The sequence below is a fragment of the Anomaloglossus baeobatrachus genome, chromosome 1, assembly GCF_048569485.1.
Source record: "Anomaloglossus baeobatrachus isolate aAnoBae1 chromosome 1, aAnoBae1.hap1, whole genome shotgun sequence".
NCBI classification, from domain to species: domain Eukaryota; kingdom Metazoa; phylum Chordata; class Amphibia; order Anura; family Aromobatidae; genus Anomaloglossus; species Anomaloglossus baeobatrachus.
In genome coordinates, this window is record NC_134353.1 from 154,740,274 (window position 1) to 154,760,655 (window position 20,382).

General features: G+C 43.9%; 1 protein-coding gene across 1 annotated transcript in view; it reads left to right on the forward strand.

Moving 5' to 3' along the window:
• The window catches only part of LOC142309097 (uncharacterized), a 234,679-nt gene that overhangs the window by 82,839 nt on the left and 131,458 nt on the right, over positions 1–20,382 (forward strand). The window contains exon 5 of the mRNA XM_075347157.1: positions 18,615–18,692. Coding sequence (XP_075203272.1) covers positions 18,615–18,692 — 78 coding nt within the window. The remainder of the gene's footprint in view (positions 1–18,614; positions 18,693–20,382) is intronic.

The window sequence follows — 20,382 nt, forward strand, 5'->3', positions numbered from 1 at the left end:
AGCAACAACTAAAAAATGGTCCAGGACATTCAGCAACAACCAGCGACCTCACAGCAGGGGCCAGGTTGTTGCTGGATGTCACACACAGCAACATCGCTAGCAACATCACTGCTACATCACAAAAGTCGTGCCTCAGCAGCGATGTTGCTAGCGATGTTTCTTAGTGAGACGTGGCCTTAAGGGACCACCAGAGATAGCAGAATATCCTCAGTACCATAGACAATGAATAAAGCAGTGGCGTAAAATAGTGTAAAATAATAAAATTAATATATCCAGTCATGAAAAATAACAAAATCAGATTGTACTCAGCTTAACGCTCTTGAGTGTCTGCTCTCCGTTGCTCATCTGGAATCAATTTTTTGGCTGCAGGCAGCAGCGACATGACTCTCAGCACATATTAGACTGTATCAGACTATGTAAAGACATGTCCTTTTTAGACAAAGGGAATAATAGTAGCTAGTGATGAGCGAGCACTACCAAGCTCAGGTGCTCAATACTCGTAACGGAAGGAAATAGTAGAAATCGGGTTTCTGAAGCCGCGCCAAAGATCACCAGGTAATCTTTGGCGCGGCTTCAGAAACCCGATTTCTACTATTTCCTTCTGTTATCAGCCCTTGGGTTGCCGCGGCCAGGATCCATTGATACATGCGAACATAGTAGTTGTGACTTTCACAACTACATATGGTGAGTATGTTTTCTCCCCTCCATACCCTGTGTCTATAAGGGTAAGACCCTATTGCGCTCTTTGTCCACAGCTCCTGTTTGTACAATACTCGTAACGAGCATTTGGATGCTCAGACGGGCTGAACTCATCTACCGAGTATAATAGAAGTCAATGGGGAAGTTGAACATTTTTCTGAAGGATCTTCTGGAATAATGCTCTAGTTCCCCATTGACTTCCATTATACTCGGTACATGAGTTGTGCCCATCCGTGCATCCAAATGCTTTTTTACAACTACCGAGCACCCGGGCATGGTAGTGCCCGATCATCACTAGTAGTATCCAGTTCTTAATTTCTTCATAAATATACAGTGCCTAACTTAAATACATACACCCCATTTAATACATAAAATTTGCAATCAATATCTCACTCAACATAAGAACATTTTCCAAAATTTTGACAAGATTGAGTTTAGTTTTACTCAAAGTAGTTCATGCAAAGATTAAAAAAAAACATAAAAAAATACTACATCTAGTATTTGTTTGGACCTCCATGATTTTTAAGTACAGCACCAAGTCTTCTGGGCATGAAATGAACAGGTTGTCGACATACGCAAAATGTGTCTTTTTCCATTCTTCAAGAATGACCACTTTTAGAGCTTGGATGCTGGATGGCGAGTGATGCTCAAATTGTCTGAAAAAAAAAAAGAAAAAATTCGGCTCCATCAAGCCAACTTTCTTCTTATTGTGGGGAACATAAGAGCGATGTCCAACAAATGGGATATCTTGGTGCTCAACCTCAAATAATCTAAGTTGTATCAATGTGAAAAAGAAGAAAAAAGGTGGCACTCAGCATCCCATAAAAACCTTTATTGTTCTTAAAGTAACAGCATGGACACAGGAAAATACAGGCAGTATTACAGACACGCATAGCTGCGCTTCAACTGTTTCTTTTAATTTATTAAATATTAAGATATTTTTTATGGGATGGTGAGTGTCACTTTTTTCCTCCTTTTTCATGTATGCTCAAATTGTCTCTTCAGAATTCCCCATATATGTATGCGATTGGGTTTAGATCAGGAGTTATACTTGGCCACTGAATACCATATTTTTCAGATTATAAGACACACTTTTCCTCCCAAATATTTGGAGAGGAAAGTGAGGGATGTGTCTTAAAATCCGAATGTAGTTTACTTGGGGGTGGTGAAGAGGGTTCAAAGGAGGCAGGGGTAATGCTATGCATTGTGCTGTCCATGCTGGTCTGTGTGATGCTGTTTTGTGTTGGGCTGCTCTGCTCTGTGCGAGGCTGCTCTGCTCTGTGCAGAGCTGCTCTGTGCGGTGGGCGGTAATTATGAAGATGTCGGCGGTCAGGACTTCAAATAATGGCGCCTAGAGTCAGCGTGTACACAGATAGAGCTCTCAGATCAAGCTCTCATCTGCAAAACGCACTGACTCAGGACACCATTATTTGAAGCCCTCACCGCCAACCGCCAACATCTTCAGAATGGCCGGTGACTCACCGCCTCCCGCGTACAGCAGAGCCGCGTCACCAGCCCTGCACAGCAAAGCCGCGTCACCAGCTCCGCAAAGAGAAGCACCCGCAGTGAGTATCTGGGCGCCTCTGTACCACTGGTAGCATTGCAGTACTCCAGTACCGCCCCTGCCTCCTGTGACCCCCGCTCCGCTGCTGCCCCCTCTCCCTGATAATACACCACCGGATTATAAAACAGACCCCATATTTTTTTTCAACCTTTTTTTTCTCCAAATTTGGGATGCGTCTTATTATCTGGTGCGTCTTATAAAGCAAAAAATTCGGTACCTTTCATCTTGTTCTTCTTCAGAAATGCAACAGATGCATGTTTTGGATCATTGTGATGTTGGAAAAGTGCACATTTACCAGGGGCATAGAGTGATGGGAGCATCTTCTCTTTCAATATATAACTGTACATCTGAAAATGTATTATGCCATGAATGAATTGTAGCTCCCCAACACCAGCAGCACTAATGCAACTCCACCATAAGGACACTGCCACCACCATGTTTCACTGTAGGCAACATGCATTTTTCTTTGTACCCTTGACCTTTGCAACACCGTACAGTTTTGAAGCCATTGTTTCCAAAAACATTTATTTTTGTCTCATCATTCCAGAGTATGGAGTGCCAGTAGTCTTCTTAATTTTCAGCCTGTGCCATGGCAAATTGTGGGCTTGCGTTTTTTTGTGCATGGAATTTGGAGAGGCTGCCTTTGGGAAACCCTCACCCTGGTTTGGATTTCTACTTCTTTAGCTAACTGCACTGAACTTGCATGTCCATTTTCTTCAACCCTTCACATCAGAAGACACTGCCATTTATGTGTTAACTTTTGTGGTTAACCTGGAAGTCTGTGTGAGATGGTTGCAGATCCATGTTTGTTAATTTTTTGTATTCTGACTGATGAGTAAAGTTTTGCTGATCATCATGTAGCTTTCACCTTTTGGCTTTCTTGTGAAAATAAATTATTTTTCTTTCTCAGGTCATGTAACATTTCTCTTCCATGTGGTTCTATTGCTGACAGCATGAAGTGTAAATGGTGTGCTTTGTAAAGGAACACCCTTTTATTTTCAACAGTCTGCTGGACACCGGGTTATTGAATAATTAGATTTACTTGCAGTTGAATTCTTCTAAATTAGAATTTTTTACAGTACACTAAACTTTAACTTTGCTTTTAAGACTTTCATTGGGGTGTACTCGTTTTTTCAATATCTTCTTGAATTATATTTTTCGGAAATTTACTTTTTTGGTGCACAAAAAAACCCTATTTGTAATCAATGGCAAATATTTGTTAGCATATTTTACAGTATGATATCCCATTGAAAATGTTGATTCTGAAATCAATGTCTTTTCTGACAAATCTGTTGGGGTGTACTGATTTATGCTGAGAACTGTACATGAGAAATGTCAGAAGCAACAGAAAATATATGAAATTTTAAAAGAATTGTCAAATTCAGTAAAAGGAGAAAACCTTTCTGGTTTTTCTCACATCCAATCTGGTCATTGTTTGGTTGACCCTGTATTGATTTATAGAAATGGGAAGCCATTAGTGATGAGCGAGCATGCTTGTAACTACTCGGTACTCGCACGAGTATCGCTGTACTTGGGCTGCTCGGCGGGGACTGAGTAATCTCGCGATACTCGTGCTGTACTCGTGGTCTTCATTTCTGCATGTTGGCGCTCTTTTGAGAGCCAGCCCTCATGCAGGGATTGGCTGGCAGACCACTGCAATGCCACAGCCCTGTTAGTTGTGGAATTGCAGTGATTGGCCGGCCTGCACAGCGTGACCGAGCCTTTATACCGGCCGGCGCGCTGTGCTCTGCTCACAGCTATCCAGACAGTCAGTGCAGGGAGAGTGTCGCTGATTCAGGGAAAGCTTTGCGGCCCTTTATAGCTTTTTCAGTTGCAGGGCTGCAAACAGTGTGACCAAAAGTCCTTCTCAGGACTATTCTAGTTGTATACAGGCAGGCAGGGTATAGCCAGGTCGGAGTACAGTAGCAGAGTCCTTCTCAGGACTATTGTTGCTATATACAGGCAGGGTATAGCCAGGTCTGAATACAGGCTAGTGACCAGAAGAGTCCTTGTCAGGACTATTGTACCAGTATACAGGCAGGCAGGCAGGCAGGGTAGTGGTGACCGTATACCAGCCTTCATCATATCTGGGGCTGGTGTACACAGTGTAAAACAGTCCAGATAGTGTCTGACTTGTCTGTAATTGTCGCTCCCCAAAAAAACCTGTTAGGTTCTTATTGCGTCCGTGCTTGGTTTTTAAAACCGCACGTGTGTGCCTGTTGGTGGCAGCGTACAGGTGCACTTGTGTGCAATTTCCACAAACTTTGATATAACGCACAAGTAGTGAATATACACGTCAGCAGTGCACAGCATTGCAAAATGCGCAAGGGCATTGGCAAGGAACAAGGACGTGGACGTGATGGTGGTGCAGGCAGAGGCCGAGGTCGTGGGCAAGCTCTAATTTCGCCACAACAAAGGGCCACATCTAGTCGCTCGCACGTCCTGTCCCAAATTCTTGGGGACCGCAGCAGTACACCGCTCTTGAACCAAGACCAGTGTCAACAGGTTGTTAGTTGGATAGCAGATAATGCTTCCAGTCAGATTGGCACCACCACAAACACTCTGTCTTCCACACGGTCAAGTGTCAGTAGCCGTGATACTGCACCGCACATTTCTGAACCTGATCCTCCTTCCTACCACCAGGCTGAGTACACGTCCTCCTCGGACATTAATGATCCCACACTTGGACACTCGGAAGAGCTGTTCACGTTTCCATTCACACATTCTGGCCTCTCGCCAGCTCATATTGAAGTGGGTCATGAGGAGATTGTCTGTACAGATGGCCAAATATTTGAGCAGCCACGTTCTCACGAAGTTGGCAACGTGTCTCAACAAGTGGTGGACGATGATGAGACACAATTGTCAGGAAGTCAGGAGGAGGAGCAGGGTGCGGAAGAGGAAGACGACGTGGTGGATGATCCAGTAACTGACCCAACCTGGCAGGAGGATATGCAGAGCGAGGACAGCAGTGCACAGGGGGAGGGAGGCGTAGCATCACAACAGGCAGTAAGAAGCAGGGTGGTGGCCCCAGGCAGAAGTCAGGCAACCGTTCCCCGGAACAACACGACGACACAAGGTGCCTGTACAAATGTTAGGTCTTCCCGAGTCTGGCAGTTTTTTAAGTTGGATCCAGATGATTCAAAAAAGGCCATTTGCAACACCTGCCGTGCCAGCATCAGCAGGGGTACCAAAACTAGCAGCCTGACCACCACCAGCATGATCAGGCACATGTCAGCCAAGCACCCGACTTTGTGGGAAGTACAACAGAGTCGAGGAGCAGTGCTTGCTGATGTCACTGCTACGTCTTCGCTGGTTGTGCATGCGAGCCAATCCCCTGTCCATGCTGCCTGCGAACAAGCCTCCTCCACTCCTGCACCTGCAGTTGCCTACGCAGAAAGAACACCATCATCAAGCACGTCCTTGTCCCAGCGCAGCGTTCAGTTATCCATTCAGCAAACCTTTGAACGCAGGCGCAAATACACTGCCAACACCCCACATGCCACAGTTCTAAATGCTAACATTTCGCGACTGCTTGCGCTGGAAATGTTGCCTTTTAAGCTGGTGGAGACAGAAGCATTCCGTGACCTGATGGCGGCAGCTGTCCCACGTTACTCGGTCCCCAGCCGCCACTATTTCTCCCGGTGTGCCATCCCCGCGTTGCATAACCACGTGTCACAAAACATCACACGTGCCCTGAACAACGCTGTTTCACCCAAGGTCCACCTAACCACAGACACGTGGACAAGTGCTTGTGGGCAAGGCCGCTACATCTCGTTGACGGCACACTGGGTTAATATTGTGGAAGCTGGGACCCAGTCTGAGCGAGGGACGGAACACGTCCTTCCCACACCAAGGTTTGCAGGCCCTACCTCAGTCAGTGTTTCACCCACACTCTACAGCTCCGGAATGTCATGCTCTTCAGCCTCCTCCTCCTCCTGCGCATCCTCATCCACTGTACCCTCCACACCAGTCACAAGCTGGAAGCACTGCAGCACTGCCTCGGCGAAGCGGCAACAGGCTGTGCTGAAGCTAATCTGCATAGGTGACAAACCCCACAATGCAGAAGAGCTGTGGACAGCTCTGAAACAGCAGGCAGATCACTGGCTCACACCTCTGAACCTAAAGCCAGGAAAGGTCGTGTGTGACAATGGCCAGAACCTGGTGGCGGCTTTGAGGCGAGGCCAGCTGACACATGTTCCATGCGTGGCCCATGTGCTCAACCTCGTGGTTCAGCGGTTTCTAAAGTCATACCCAGAGCTGTCTGATCTGCTGGTAAAAGTTCGCCGCCTGTCTGCACATTTTCGAAAGTCACCTACTGCTTCAGCCGGCCTTGCCGGCTTTCAGCGCAGTTTGCATCTTCCGGCTCACAGACTGGTGTGTGATGTCCCCACGCGTTGGAATTCAACTCTGCACATGTTGGTCAGGATATGTGAGCAGAAGAGGGCAGTTGTTGAGTACCTGCATCACCTAAGCCGTCGGGAAATGGGTCAAACTCCACACATAACACCTGAGGAGTGGAGATGGATGTCAGACCTATGTACCATCCTCCAAAACTTTGAGGACTCCACCAAGATGGTGAGTGGTGATGACGCCATTATTAGCGTCACCATACCGCTACTCTGCCTTCTAAAATGGTCTCTGCTGAAAAACAAACATGATGCATTGCAGGCGGAGCGCGATGAGTTGCAGCAAGAAACAGTAGTGGGTGTGGGTGATAACACACAGCCCAGCCTCGTCTCATCACAACGTGCAGTGGAGGACTATGACGAGGAGGAGGATGAAGACATGGAGCAACTCTCTGGCCAAATTGAGGATATGACATGCACACCAGTCATATCCTCGGTTCAGCGTGGCTGGCCAGAGGACAGGGTAGATGAGGAGGAGGAGGAGGAGGAGGAGGAGGAGGAGGAGGACAGCATGTTCAGTCATCTTGTTGGTCAGGCTACTGAAGTCCTGGCTGTTAAGAGTCTGGCGCACATGGCTGACTTTATGGTAAGCTGCCTGTCTCGTGACCCTCGCGTTAAGAACATCTTAGCCGACAATCATTACTGGTTGGTAACACTGTTAGACCCACGCTACAAGGAGAACTTTTTGTCTCTTATTCCCGTGGAGGAGAGGTCAACCAAAATGCAGCAGTTCCGGAAGGCCATAGTCACGGAAGTAGGCAAAGCATTCCCCTCACAAAACGCTAGCGGCATAGGTCAGGAATCAGTGGACAACCGAGGCGTACAGCCGAGAGAGGCACAAGTCCAATCCGCCAGAGGTAGGGGAACAGTCTTTAAGATGTGGGACAGTTTTCTCAGCCCTTCACGTACCACAGCCCCTGAGGTGCGGGGTAGTGCCACAAGAAATCCTAAGTTTGCCCAGATGCTGAAGGAGTACCTTGCAGATCGAACAACTGTACTCCGACATTCCTCTGTGCCTTACAATTATTGGGTATCCAAGCTGGACACGTGGCATGAATTGGCTCTCTACGCCTTGGAAGTCCTGGCCTGCCCTGCTGCTAGCGTTTTGTCAGAGCGTGTTTTTAGTGCCGCAGGTGGAATCATTACAGATAAACGCACCCGCCTGTCAACTGAAAATGCTGACAGGCTGACTCTGATCAAGATGAACAAGGGTTGGATTGGGCCAGACTTCACCACACCACCAGCTAATGAGAGCGGAATTTAAAGTTTGCCATGTACCTCCACTCACCCATGGGTACACACTTCTGGACTTTGGATAATCGCTGGACTGCTCCTCCTTCTCCTCATGCGCCACCATGATGATGACCGTTACAAATTGCAATACTTAGGCCTTTGTTTCAGGTATACCCCCAGTGGTAAATTTTTTCGCCCATTCTTTGCAGAATGGACATTACAACGACAGGAGACCCGCTCCTTTGCAATGGGAACAATGTTTTGAGGCCCTCATGCACGTCTCTACCCAGGGACAACGTGGAGCCTCCCAATTTTTGGCTGCCCTGCCTAAGGGCTATACTATAATACACCCACTTCCTGACAATGGACACTTAATGTTTTGAGGCCCTCATGCACGTCTCTACCCAGGGACAACGTGGAGCCTCCCAATTTTTGGCTGCCCTGCCTAAGGGCTATACTACAATAGACCCACTTCCTTACAATGGGCACTTCAGGTTTACAGGCCATCATGCACGTCTCTATCCAGGGACAATGTGGAGCCTCCCAATTTTTGGCTGCCCTGCCTAAGGGCTATACTACAATAGACCCACTTCCTTACAATGGGCACTTCAGGTTTACAGGCCATCATGCACGTCTCTATCCAGGGACAATGTGGAGCCTCCCAATTTTTGGCTGCCCTGCCTAAGGGCTATACTACAATAGACCCACTTCCTTACAATGGGCACTTCAGGTTTACAGGCCATCATGCACGTCTCTATCCAGGGACAATGTGGAGCCTCCCAATTTTTGGCTGCCCTGCCTAAGGGCTATACTACAATAGACCCACTTCCTTACAATGGGCACTTCAGGTTTACAGGCCATCATGCATGTCTCTATCCAGGGACAACGTGGAGCCTCCCAATTTTTGGCTGCCCTGGCAAAGGGCTATACTAAAATAGACCCACTTCCTTACAATGGGCACTTCAGGTTTACAGGCCATCATGCACGTCTCTATCCAGGGACAATGTGGAGCCTCCCAATTTTTGGCTGCCCTGCCTAAGGGCTATACTACAATAGACCCACTTCCTTACAATGGGCACTTCAGGTTTACAGGCCATCATGCACGTCTCTATCCAGGGACAATGTGGAGCCTCCCAATTTTTGGCTGCCCTGCCTAAGGGCTATACTATAATACACCCACTTCCTGACAATGGACACTTAATGTTTTGAGGCCCTCATGCACGTCTCTACCCAGGGACAACGTGGAGCCTCCCAATTTTTGGCTGCCCTGCCTAAGGGCTATAGTACAATAGACCCACTTCCTTACAATGGGCACTTCAGGTTTACAGGCCCTCATGCACGTCTGTATGCAGGGGCATTGGTGAACCTCACAATTTTGGACTGCCCTGGCAAAGGAAAATACTACAAAGACTCACTTCCTCACAATGGGCACATTAGACTCAAGAGGCCTTCATGTACGTCTCTTCTCAGGGACATCGGAGTGCCACACAATGTTTTCACGTAAAATCTTTCATGTATTAATCTCAAAAAGTAACATACACCAGCTCTATCTCACTATTGGGTATGTGCCCTTAACATTTCCGCCATGAAAAATCATTTTGGGGTCATTTTGGAAGGTTTTCTGGTGAGTCCGTAAAAATGGCGTAAAACGCGGACAAAATTGTTCACAGCTGTGACTTTTCAGTGATAAATGCTTCAAGGGGTCTTCCCCATGCTGTTGCCATGTCATTTGAGCACTCTTCTGAGACTTTTGTGACATTTTTAGGGTTTCTCCATGCTGCCGGGGGGTCATTTCACAAAAATACTCGGGTCTCCCATAGGATAACATTGGGCTCGTTGCTCGGCCCGAGTACACGAGTATCTTGGGAGGCTCGGCCCGAGCTTCGAGCACCCGAGCTTTTTAGTACTCGCTCATCACTAGAAGCCATCATTCATGAATTCAGACTTTTAGATGAAGCTTCAGTTAGTAGACGCTTAAAGAGACTTTCTGAAAATTTGTTGAGAGATGAATATCCTCTTACTGGATATGTAATGGATGAAGCAGAACAATGCAGCTCCTGTTATCTTCACTCCTCTTAACTGAGACTCAGCCAAAACTGTCCTAAGAGGCATAATTGCAGCCTATACTACAGCCATGGAAAACACTACATTACACAACTGTCAAATAAAATGCAATAAGAGACTAGTGGCATATGAAAATAGAGAGATGACTCCTAATGCATGGTTCACGGCAATGGAAGAATAGAATCCTTTATACTTTCATTCATAGACTCAAATATTTGCACATAAGGATTGAACTGGGAAGCTTTAAGATAATTTAAAGAATCCAGGTAGTATTAAATATACAAAGAGATGAAATAAGAGACAAGGAAAATGTTATCAAAATGTCGGTATAAGCCTAAATGTCTACTTGATTTATATGAACTTAAAGCAGTAGTCCTAAAGGCCACAGTAATTTTCATCTAAATCCCTCTATTTAGAGCCATAATCTAACCAAATTTCTAATATACTTACATTATAAATCACCTTTTTTTCCCTAAATGCAGCATCTAATTGCTAATGTAAATTGGTCCCCACTTCCTCTCTGATGACGCTTTGTTTGAGAATCCCAGTGCATACTGGGATAAGAAGCGTCATCTGAGGGCAGAAGCTGCGGTCACTGCCACAGCCTATGACCCCTCTTTGAAATTAAGCGTCATCAGTGAGGATATTTTCAGGGGCTGGGCTAGTCCTTGTGCGTTGTGCACTGTACAATGTATACAATCAAAGCGCATGCTCTGTTGTTAGCTCAGATCAGCAATAACAAGCAGACAACAGATCAGAGCACACTGTCAGTGTGAATTGGCCGAATACCCAGCATGCAGAGACCCGTGATGTCACTTGTGGGGGTGGTGCTGGACTGTGCATGCTAGGTAGTTGGCTAATGTGCTCTGATAGAGCTTCAAAGGAGACTGTGATATTCACTATATGCAGGAATGCTATGGCGTTGCTGTATGTAGCACAAGCAATCAGGTGATCGCAGATCATAGTCCCCTAGGGGTACTAATAAGAACAGTGAAAAGTAAAAAAAATGTTTTGCCCCATTAAAAATAATAACAAATAAATAAAAAGATACACATATTTGGTATTGCTGCATTCAGAAAAGTCCGATCTATCAAAATATAAAAATATTTAACACGATCGGTAAACACTATAGACAAAAAAAAAATTCAAGAATGCTAAAATTAATTTTTTTGCCACAAAAAAATGCTGTAACAAGAGATCAAAACGTCTTCTCTTTCCCAAAATATCATCACTAAAAACGTCTCCTCCTCAAAGAAATAAGATAACACACAGCTCCATCAACCAAAAAAATGAAAACATTATGGGTCTTAGAAAATGGTGAAACAACCCCCTAAATTTTTGGGGCGATCTCCTTTTTTTCTACCACTTAAATGATAAAAAAAACCTGGACATGTTTGGTATCGCTGTAATTGTACACCGTAAAACCAATTCCCTGAAAAACCCATGTCAGAATTGTGGGGTTTTCACAATTTCACCCCACTTGGAATTTTTTTTTAAAACATTTTCCAGGACACTATGTGATAAAATTAATGATTTAACTCCAAAGTACAACTTGTCCCGCAAAATACAAGCCCTCATACTGTATGTCTATGGGAATAGAAAAAAAGGTATAGCTCTGGGCAGTGGCTTAGCTTGGGGTTCAGCTCAGGGGGGAAGAAACATCTGAGTGGGCTACTAACCAGGTAATCATAACTACGGTGGCACAGACTAATCGTGGGTATAGTGATACCTCAGCAGATGACACTGATATTACCACTGTATGTGACTATATAGTGGTAGATATCTGTCCTGCAGCACATACAAGAGATCACAGTGCAGTTATAGATGGTGACTTACAGCTGATGTTCTTTCGGATGGAATTGTTCACCTTTTCCATCTGGCCCAGACCAACATGACAACTTCTTCCAGCCATAACTCGTCTACAGAGATTACAACAAACACATATTTGACTTCTCACATTTCTAGAACCGTCCCATATAATCCCAACCTGCACAAACTCCTCATTTTGCCATCACCCCAATACTGAGCCGCTGCTGTTGCTTGTGTCCCTATTACTGCACCTGCTGTGTGGCACCAAAAACCGTGCTCCTATTATTGCCCCACATGGTAATGCCACTACTGTGCCCCCACATGGTAATAATGCCATGACTGTGCCCCCCACATACTAATGCCACCACTGTGCCCCCACATACTAATGCCCCCACTGTGCACCCACATAATAAAACCATGCTCTTCTTACTGCTCCTCATACTAATGCCACCACTGTGCCCCCACATGGTAATAATGCCAACACTGTGCCCCCCACATACTAATGCCATCACTGTGCCCCCCACATACTAGTGCCCCCACATATTAATGCCACCACTGTACCCTTTACGTAACAAAATGCCTCTTTTGTGCCCTCTAGATGGTAGAATTGCTCCTAGAAAATATTATTGCCCTAGAAAAGTGACCACATTTTGCTCCTAGAAAGTAATAATGCCCCCTCTGTGCCTGTGACGGTCACAGTACCCTGACTACCCCTATAACAATAATGATTCTTAAGTGTCCACTTAACAGTTAATAATGTCCCCCCATGTACAGCTCGTCTATACACAGTATGAAGCCCCTATACACAGTATGATGTCCCCATAGCTCCTCCTATACACAGTATGATACCTCTACACCTCCCCTATACACAGTATAATGGGCCTACAGCTCCCCCAAAACAATGGTCCACACACTGTATAATGGGCACCACAGTGGCTGACACACTGATTAATTGTCCCCACCGCAGCCCCCATATTGTATAATGGCTTCAATAGTATCCCCCCACACTCTGAGGTCCCCCAAAGTAGTCACTACAGTATATGACAACCCCGACATTAGCTCCTATACTTTATAAAGGCTCCCCATTAGCTCCCAGACTGTATAATGACCCCTGCATTAGCTCCCACACTGTATAAAGGCTGCTCACTCTGTATAAGTGCCCCCAACACCAGTGGCATAACTAGAGTCCGATGGACCCCGATGCAACATTGACATGTTTCTGTCACATGTACGGGCCCTTGCAGCTTTCTAAATCCTATAAAGACATGTTGCACCCCCTTCAATATGTAGTAATGTCCCCCATCCTGGTGTATATGGACCTCCTTTTTGGTGCATATGTACCCCCAGCCTGGCACCCATGCTAGTATATATGGGCCCCCACCCCAGGTCCCATGCTGGTATATATGAGCCCCCAGCCTGGGTCCCATCTTTGTGTATATGGGCCCTCAGTCTGATCTATATGGGCCTCCAGTACTGGTACTGTATATATGAGTCTCCAGCTGGTACAGTTGGTATGGAAAGTATTCAGACCTCTTTAAATTTTGCACTCTTTGTTTCATTGCAGTCATTTGGTAAATTCAAAAAAGTTCTTTTTTTCTCATTAATGTACACTCTGCACCCCATCTTGACAAAAAAAACAGAAATGTAGAACGTTTTGCAGATTTATTAAACAAGAAAAACTGAAATATCACATGGTCATAAGTATTCAGACCCTTTGCTCAGTATTGAGTAGAAGCACCCTTTTGGGCTAGTACAGCCATGAGTCTTGTTGGGAATGAAGCAACAAGTGTTTTCACACTGGATTTGGGGATCCTTTGTCATATTTCTTTGCAGATTCTCTCCAGTTCCGTCAGGTTGGATGGTCACAGAATTGTTCTGAAGCCACTCCTTTGTTATTTTAACTGTGTGCTTAGGGTCATTGTCTTGTTGGAAGGTGAACCTTCGGCCAAGTCTGAGGTCCAGAGCACTTTAGAAGAGGTTTTCTTCCAGGATATTTGTACTTGGCCGTATTCATCTTTCCTTCAATTGCAACCAGTTGTCCTGTCCCTTCAGCTGAAAAACACTCCCATAGCATGATGCTGCCACCACCATGTTTCACTGTTGGGTTTGTATTGGGAGGTGATGAGCAGTGCCTGGTTTTCTCTACTCATACATAGTTACATAGTTACATAGTTACTTAGGTTGAAAAAAGACCTAGGTCCATCTAGTTCAACCTTCCTCCACCAGTTCTACATTTAGTCACTAAGTCATTTATAACCAACAATGTTTTGTGTACTGATGAAATCATCCAGCCCTTTTTTAAAAGCTGTTATAGTATCTGCCATTACTACCTCTTGTGGTAGGGCATTCCACAGTCTGACCGCTCTAACTGTAAAGAACCCTTTCCTATTTAGGTTTCGGAATCGCTTTTCTTCCACTCGCAGTGAGTGCCCCCTAGTCCTTAGTACTGTCTTTGGAAGGAATAAGTCATGTGCCAGTCCTTTATATTGACCACACATGTATTTATACATATAAATGAGATCTCCTCTGAGACGTCTTTTTTCTAAGCTAAACATATCTAACTTTTTCAACCTGTCATCATATGGGAGGCCTTCCATTCCTTGTAATAGTCTAGTTGCCCGCCTTTGAACTGACTCTAACTTCTGAATGTCCTTTTTAAAATGTGGAGCCCAAAACTGGATCCCGTATTCCAGATGTGGCCTTACAAGTGATTTATAGAGGGGTAACAATACGTTGGGATCACGGGATCTAATCTCTCTTTTTATACACCCTAAAATCTTGTTTGCTTTAGCAGCTGCTGCTTGACATTGAGTGCTGCTGCTCAGCTTATTTGTAATGAGAATACCCAAGTCCTTCTCCTGTTCTGTAGTCCCGAGTTTACTTCCATTTAATGTATATGCAGCTATAGGATTACTCCGTCCTAGGTGCATTACTTTACATTTATCAACATTAAATCTCATTTGCCAAGTATCTGCCCATTCTGACATCTTATCCAGATCTTTTTGTAATATTGTACTATCCATGTCAGTTTTTAATATCCTACATAGTTTGGTGTCATCGGCAAAGACTGACACTGTACTATCAATCCCATCCACAAGGTCATTAATAAAGAGAGTAAAAAGAATCGGTCCAAGCACAGATCCCTGCGGCACCCCACTGCTGACTACAGCCCATTTAGAGAATGTACCATTTATGACTACTCTTTGTTTCCTATCTTTTAGCCAATTCCTTACCCAGTTGCATATTGTGTCCCCTAGTCCTTGCTTCTGGAGCTTTAGTATAAGGCTATTATGTGGTACAGTATCAAATGCCTTTGCAAAGTCCAAATAAATCACATCAGCTGCATTACCAATATCCAGGTTTGAACTTACCCCCTCATAGAACCCCAACAGGTTGGTTAGACACGACTTATCTTTCATGAATCCATGCTGTTTGTCAGTTATCATATTATTTTCTGCAATATATTTTTGCATGTCATCCCTTAAAATGCCCTCAAAAACTTTGCATACTACTGATGTCAGGCTTACTGGACGGTAGTTGCCTGGATCTACCCTCTCACCTTTCTTAAATATCGGTACCACATCAGCAATCCTCCAATCCTGAGGCACCAACCCTGTTACAAGTGAGTCTAAAAAGATGAGATACAGCGGTCTGTCGATTACGGAGCTCAATTCCCTCAATATTCGTGGATGAATGCCATCTGGCCCTGGGGATTTGTCAATGTTTAATTTACTCAGACATAGGCGTACTTCATCTTGTGTTAAATTAATTATATCGGGTGGTGGACTTTGATTTTTCACTTGTTGAATGATCCCTGGTACAGTCAGTTCCTTGGTGAATACAGATGAGAAATGCCTATTTAATATCTCAGTCTTTTGTTTGTCCTCTATAACTAACTTGTTATTATATTTTAAGGGGCCGATACTATCCTTTGTTTTCCTTTTGGCATTAATGTATTTATAAAAGATTTTGGGATTTATTTTAATGTCATTGGCGATTTTTGTTTCAGTAGCTAATTTTGCTTGTTTGATTTCTTTTTTACATTTCCTATTGATATCTTTATACTCCTGCAATGCTATTTCTGTATTCTCAGCCTTTAAGATTTTAAATGCCCTTTGTTTTTGTTTTATTATACTTTGTACAGTCTTATTTATCCATAGTGGTTTCTTTTTATTCCTGGACATTTTATTACCACTGGGTATACGTTTTTTACAGGACTCTAGTAGTATATCCTTAAACTTACCCCATTTATGTTCGGTATCCCCAGTTACCATGACTTTGTCCCAATCTACACATTTAAGCTCTTCCCTTAATTTGTTGAAATCAGCTTTCCTAAAATTCCAGGTTTTAGCATTCATACCGCTTATAATTATCTCCAAAAAGTTATTTCTTCATCTCATCAAACCAGAGAATCTTATTTCTCATAGTCTGTGAGTCCTTCATGTGTTTTTTACAAATTCTATGCCGGCTTACATATGTCTTGCACTGAGGAGAGGCTTCCGTCGGGCCACTGTGCCATAAAGGCCCGACTGATGGAGGATAACAGTGATAATTGACTTTGTGGAACTTTCTCCCATGTCCCTACTGCATCTCTGGAGCTCAGCCACAGTGATCTTGGGGTTCTTCTTTACCTCTCTCACCAAGGCTCTTCTACTATGATTGCTTAGTTTAGCTGGACAGCCAGGTCTAGGAAGAATTCTGGTGGTCCCAAACTTCTTCCATTTAAAGATTATGAAGGCCACTGTGCTCTTAGGAACCTTGAGTACTGCAGAAATTCTTTTGTAACCTTGGCTAGATCTGTGCCTTGTCACAATTCTGTCTCTGAGCTCCTTGGGCAGTTCCTTTGACCTCATGATTCTCATTTGGTCTGACATGCACTGTGAGCTGTGAGGTCTTATATAGATAGGTATGTGCCTTTCCAAATAAAGTCCTATCAGTTTAATTAAACACAGCTGAACTCCAGTGAAGGAATAGAACCATCTCAAGGAGGGTCACAAGGAAATGGACAGAATGTGACTTAAATATGAGTATCTGAGCAAAGGGTCTGAATACTTATGACCATGTGATATTTCAGTTTTTTTCTACATTTTTTATTTCTGTCAAGATGGGGTGCAGAGTACATTGATGAGAAAAAAGTGATACGCTTTGAATTTAACAAATGGCTGCAATGAAACAAAGCGTGAAAAATGTAAACGGGTCTGAATACTTTCCGTACCCACTATATATATGCCTAGTTAGATATAGATAGATATATAATAACAGTTGACTATAAATGCAAAACGCATTGAAGGGATATCACCATTAGGATGTGCAACCGATTTTACCAACATCTTTCTCAAAAAGAAGGCCCTCCTAGACATTACTATCAATAGTGGGAATTTCGACCACTTCTCTACTGCTACTAGAACACGATGAGACCCATTCTTGAGACAGATGTAGGTCCCATTATTGGGACCCACATCTACTACATATTTATGGCATATCTTTTGAAAATGGAAAATGTGAGAAGGAAATTATTCCTAAAAAATAAACAATTCAAATTTAATACAAGGGAAAATATACCAAATAGATATTTGAACCTTTAACCTCTCACATATGAGATCTCAGAATTGTAACCAGATATTACAATACAAACTGTATACATTTTAAAACAGAATTCTTAAATCAAATGAGACCGGTGTACTTACTTTGACAACCCATGACAAAATCTGCCTAAACCTCTGTGCAACTTTCAAGCCTGGTATTAAAGTTATAGGACCAGCTAGTACTGGTTAAAATGCTTATCTTATCACCAGGGTGGGGCTTCTAAAAATTATTATACAATTATTCTGTCATAGATTTTCAAAGTAAAGCCCGCTTTACACACTACAATATATCTTACGATGTGTCGGCGGAGTCACGTCGTAAGTGACGCACATCCAGCATTGTAAGGTACATTGTAGTGTGTAACAGCTACGTGCGATTGCGAATGAACGGTAAAACGTTCATAGCACGCACGTCGTTCATTCCTGATGAATTGAACTTCCGGTTGTCCATTGTACCCGGGGTAGCACACATCGCAGTGTGTGACACCCCGGGAACGATGAACAGATCTTACCTGCGTCCCGCGGCTCCCGCCGGCAATGCGGAAGGAAGGAGGTGGATGGGATGTTTATGTCCCGCTCATCTCCGCTTCTATTGGCCAGCTGCCGCGGGACGTCGATGTGACGCCAAACGTCCCTCCCACTCCAGGAAATGGACGTTCGCCGCCCACATCGAGGTCTTATGGACGGGTAAGTACGTGTGACGGGGGTTAATCGTTTGTGCGGCACATTCAACAAAATTGAATGTGCCGCACATACGATGGGGGAGGTTACGATCGCATACGATATCGTATGCAGAATCGTAACATGTATTGCAGGCTTAAGTCAATCAACCTCATAAGATCTAAGAGATATGTTTAATAATGTATGTTGTTTGTGTTGTGAATTCTGGTGACAGTTCTCTAAATGTTGTCATTAAAGTAATTGTACAGCCCTTTATGGCTTCTCTGTACTGTGGCCTCCAGAGATGATGTTTTGATGTAGACATCTGGCAGTTGCTGCCAATCAGTGGTCAGTGGTAGTGATTGGATAGAGAAGTCATGCATTCATCAGAAAAACCTCCTCTCTGAAGGCCAAGAATCAGATACCATGGGAGAGGGCTATGAATTGATGGCATTATGATGAGATCATAAGGAGAGCCATAATATCCACTTCAGTTGAACTATTTTATGCCTTTTTGAGACTTTGCACGTTTAAGCATTTTGCACGTTTAAGCATTTAATATCCATTTTATCTATAATTATTTCTTTAATTTAGTTAGAAGATTGCCATTGGAAGGTTCCCCCTAAGAAAATAAGTGGAGAGACCAACATGCAGATCAAGGCACACTTAAAGGTAAACAGTATTTTGACAATCACTTATGGTCATGGAGGTGTCTACAGTAGTATGTGATAGAAAAAAAATTCAAATTTTAGGCCATATTATAATTTAAGTGTACATAAACATGATATGACTGCTCATTCAGCTACTGCATTGATACATAATATCTTACCTGTTCAACATTCTTGATCTTAGGATCTTAAAATGTTCCTGTTCAGGAGCCTTATTGAGTCTTGAACTGAAAAGGGTCAATTCACCCCTTGCTGGCAAGTGACGTATACGTATGTCACTTGTTCAGTGCCGGTATATGGATCCGACATATGAACTAGCCAAGAACTAGATGAATAGGCTCTAATCCATGGGGTGCAGACTGTGTGGCGTAGCTGACGTTCACTTGCCTTTTTCACACCAGTAATGATGGTTACAGTCCTTAGATGTCACAGTCAATAGTGAATGTGGTTAGACAAAGCGGAGCAGCCTCTACTGTCATCCTATACACTCTAGCAACTTTCTACTCATTTTAAAGGGAACCTGTCACCAGATTTGGTGACTATAAGCCGCGGCCACCACCAGTGGGCTCTTGTATACAGTATTCTAAAATGCTGTAAATAAAAGCCCAGACTGCTGTGTAGAATGTAAAAATCACTTTATAATACTCGCCTAACAGGCCATACGGTGCAGACCAGTTGGATGGGTGTCTCCGTTCTCCAGGTCTGGTGCCTCCTCTTTTGGCCATCTTTGTCCTCCTTCTTTTGAAGCTTGGGTGCATTATACGTCCTACGTCATGCACACTAGTCAGCATTGAGGTCCTGCACAGGCGCACTTTGATCTTCCCTGAGCAGGGCAGATCAAAGTATTGTAGTGGGCCTGCGCGGGACCTCAGTGACGGATTTTAATGGTGCAGCAGCGTTATACAATTACTACAATTTCAACTAAACTCTGCCTATATGTCTGCTCTAATCTAAGCTCTCTCTCTCCTAGATCAACTCTCACTGAACTGCTTCTAGAGGAGAGTGTGCCAAGCATCACGTCACCGGGTGTTATATAAGACCCAGTGATGCGATACGGCCTGCCAATCACAGTAATGTCAGTTGCCAACCTGGCTACGGCTTTACTGTCTATGGCAGGCAATCTCCACATGTTGATTGGCTGTCTAACAGCCACATAAGATGCAGGGTGGGGACTAAGGCATGGTATAAGCACCTTCACTATTCAATCGAGTAACAAACGTATCAGAGCATCCCAATGTTCAATCGAGTGTTGATCATGCTCACTCCCCACTACTGTTTTTTCTGGCTGCATGGGTCCATGAAAAACATGGATACATCCATGCGCCATCCCATTTGTTGCACGTGTTTAGCATTGCAAAGGAGATGAGAAGATTGATTTATTTAATTTATTTATTTATCCATTCGTGAAAAACACTGATGACGTATGGAACCAAAACATTAATGACACACGTGCCAAGTTTTTCAAACTAAAAAAAAACCTGACAGACATCTGAATGAGGCCTAAGATGTAGAGTAGGAAGGGGAGCAGAGACAGGCGTCAGAACATGGAACAGGATCTTTGACAAATTATCCACTCATCCACATAAAGTAATTATAGAAAATCTGTATCAACAAAATGGACAAGTTTTTAAAAACTTACTGCTATTTAAAAAGTTACAAACTAACAAAAAAATACACATTTCAGAAAAATGTTC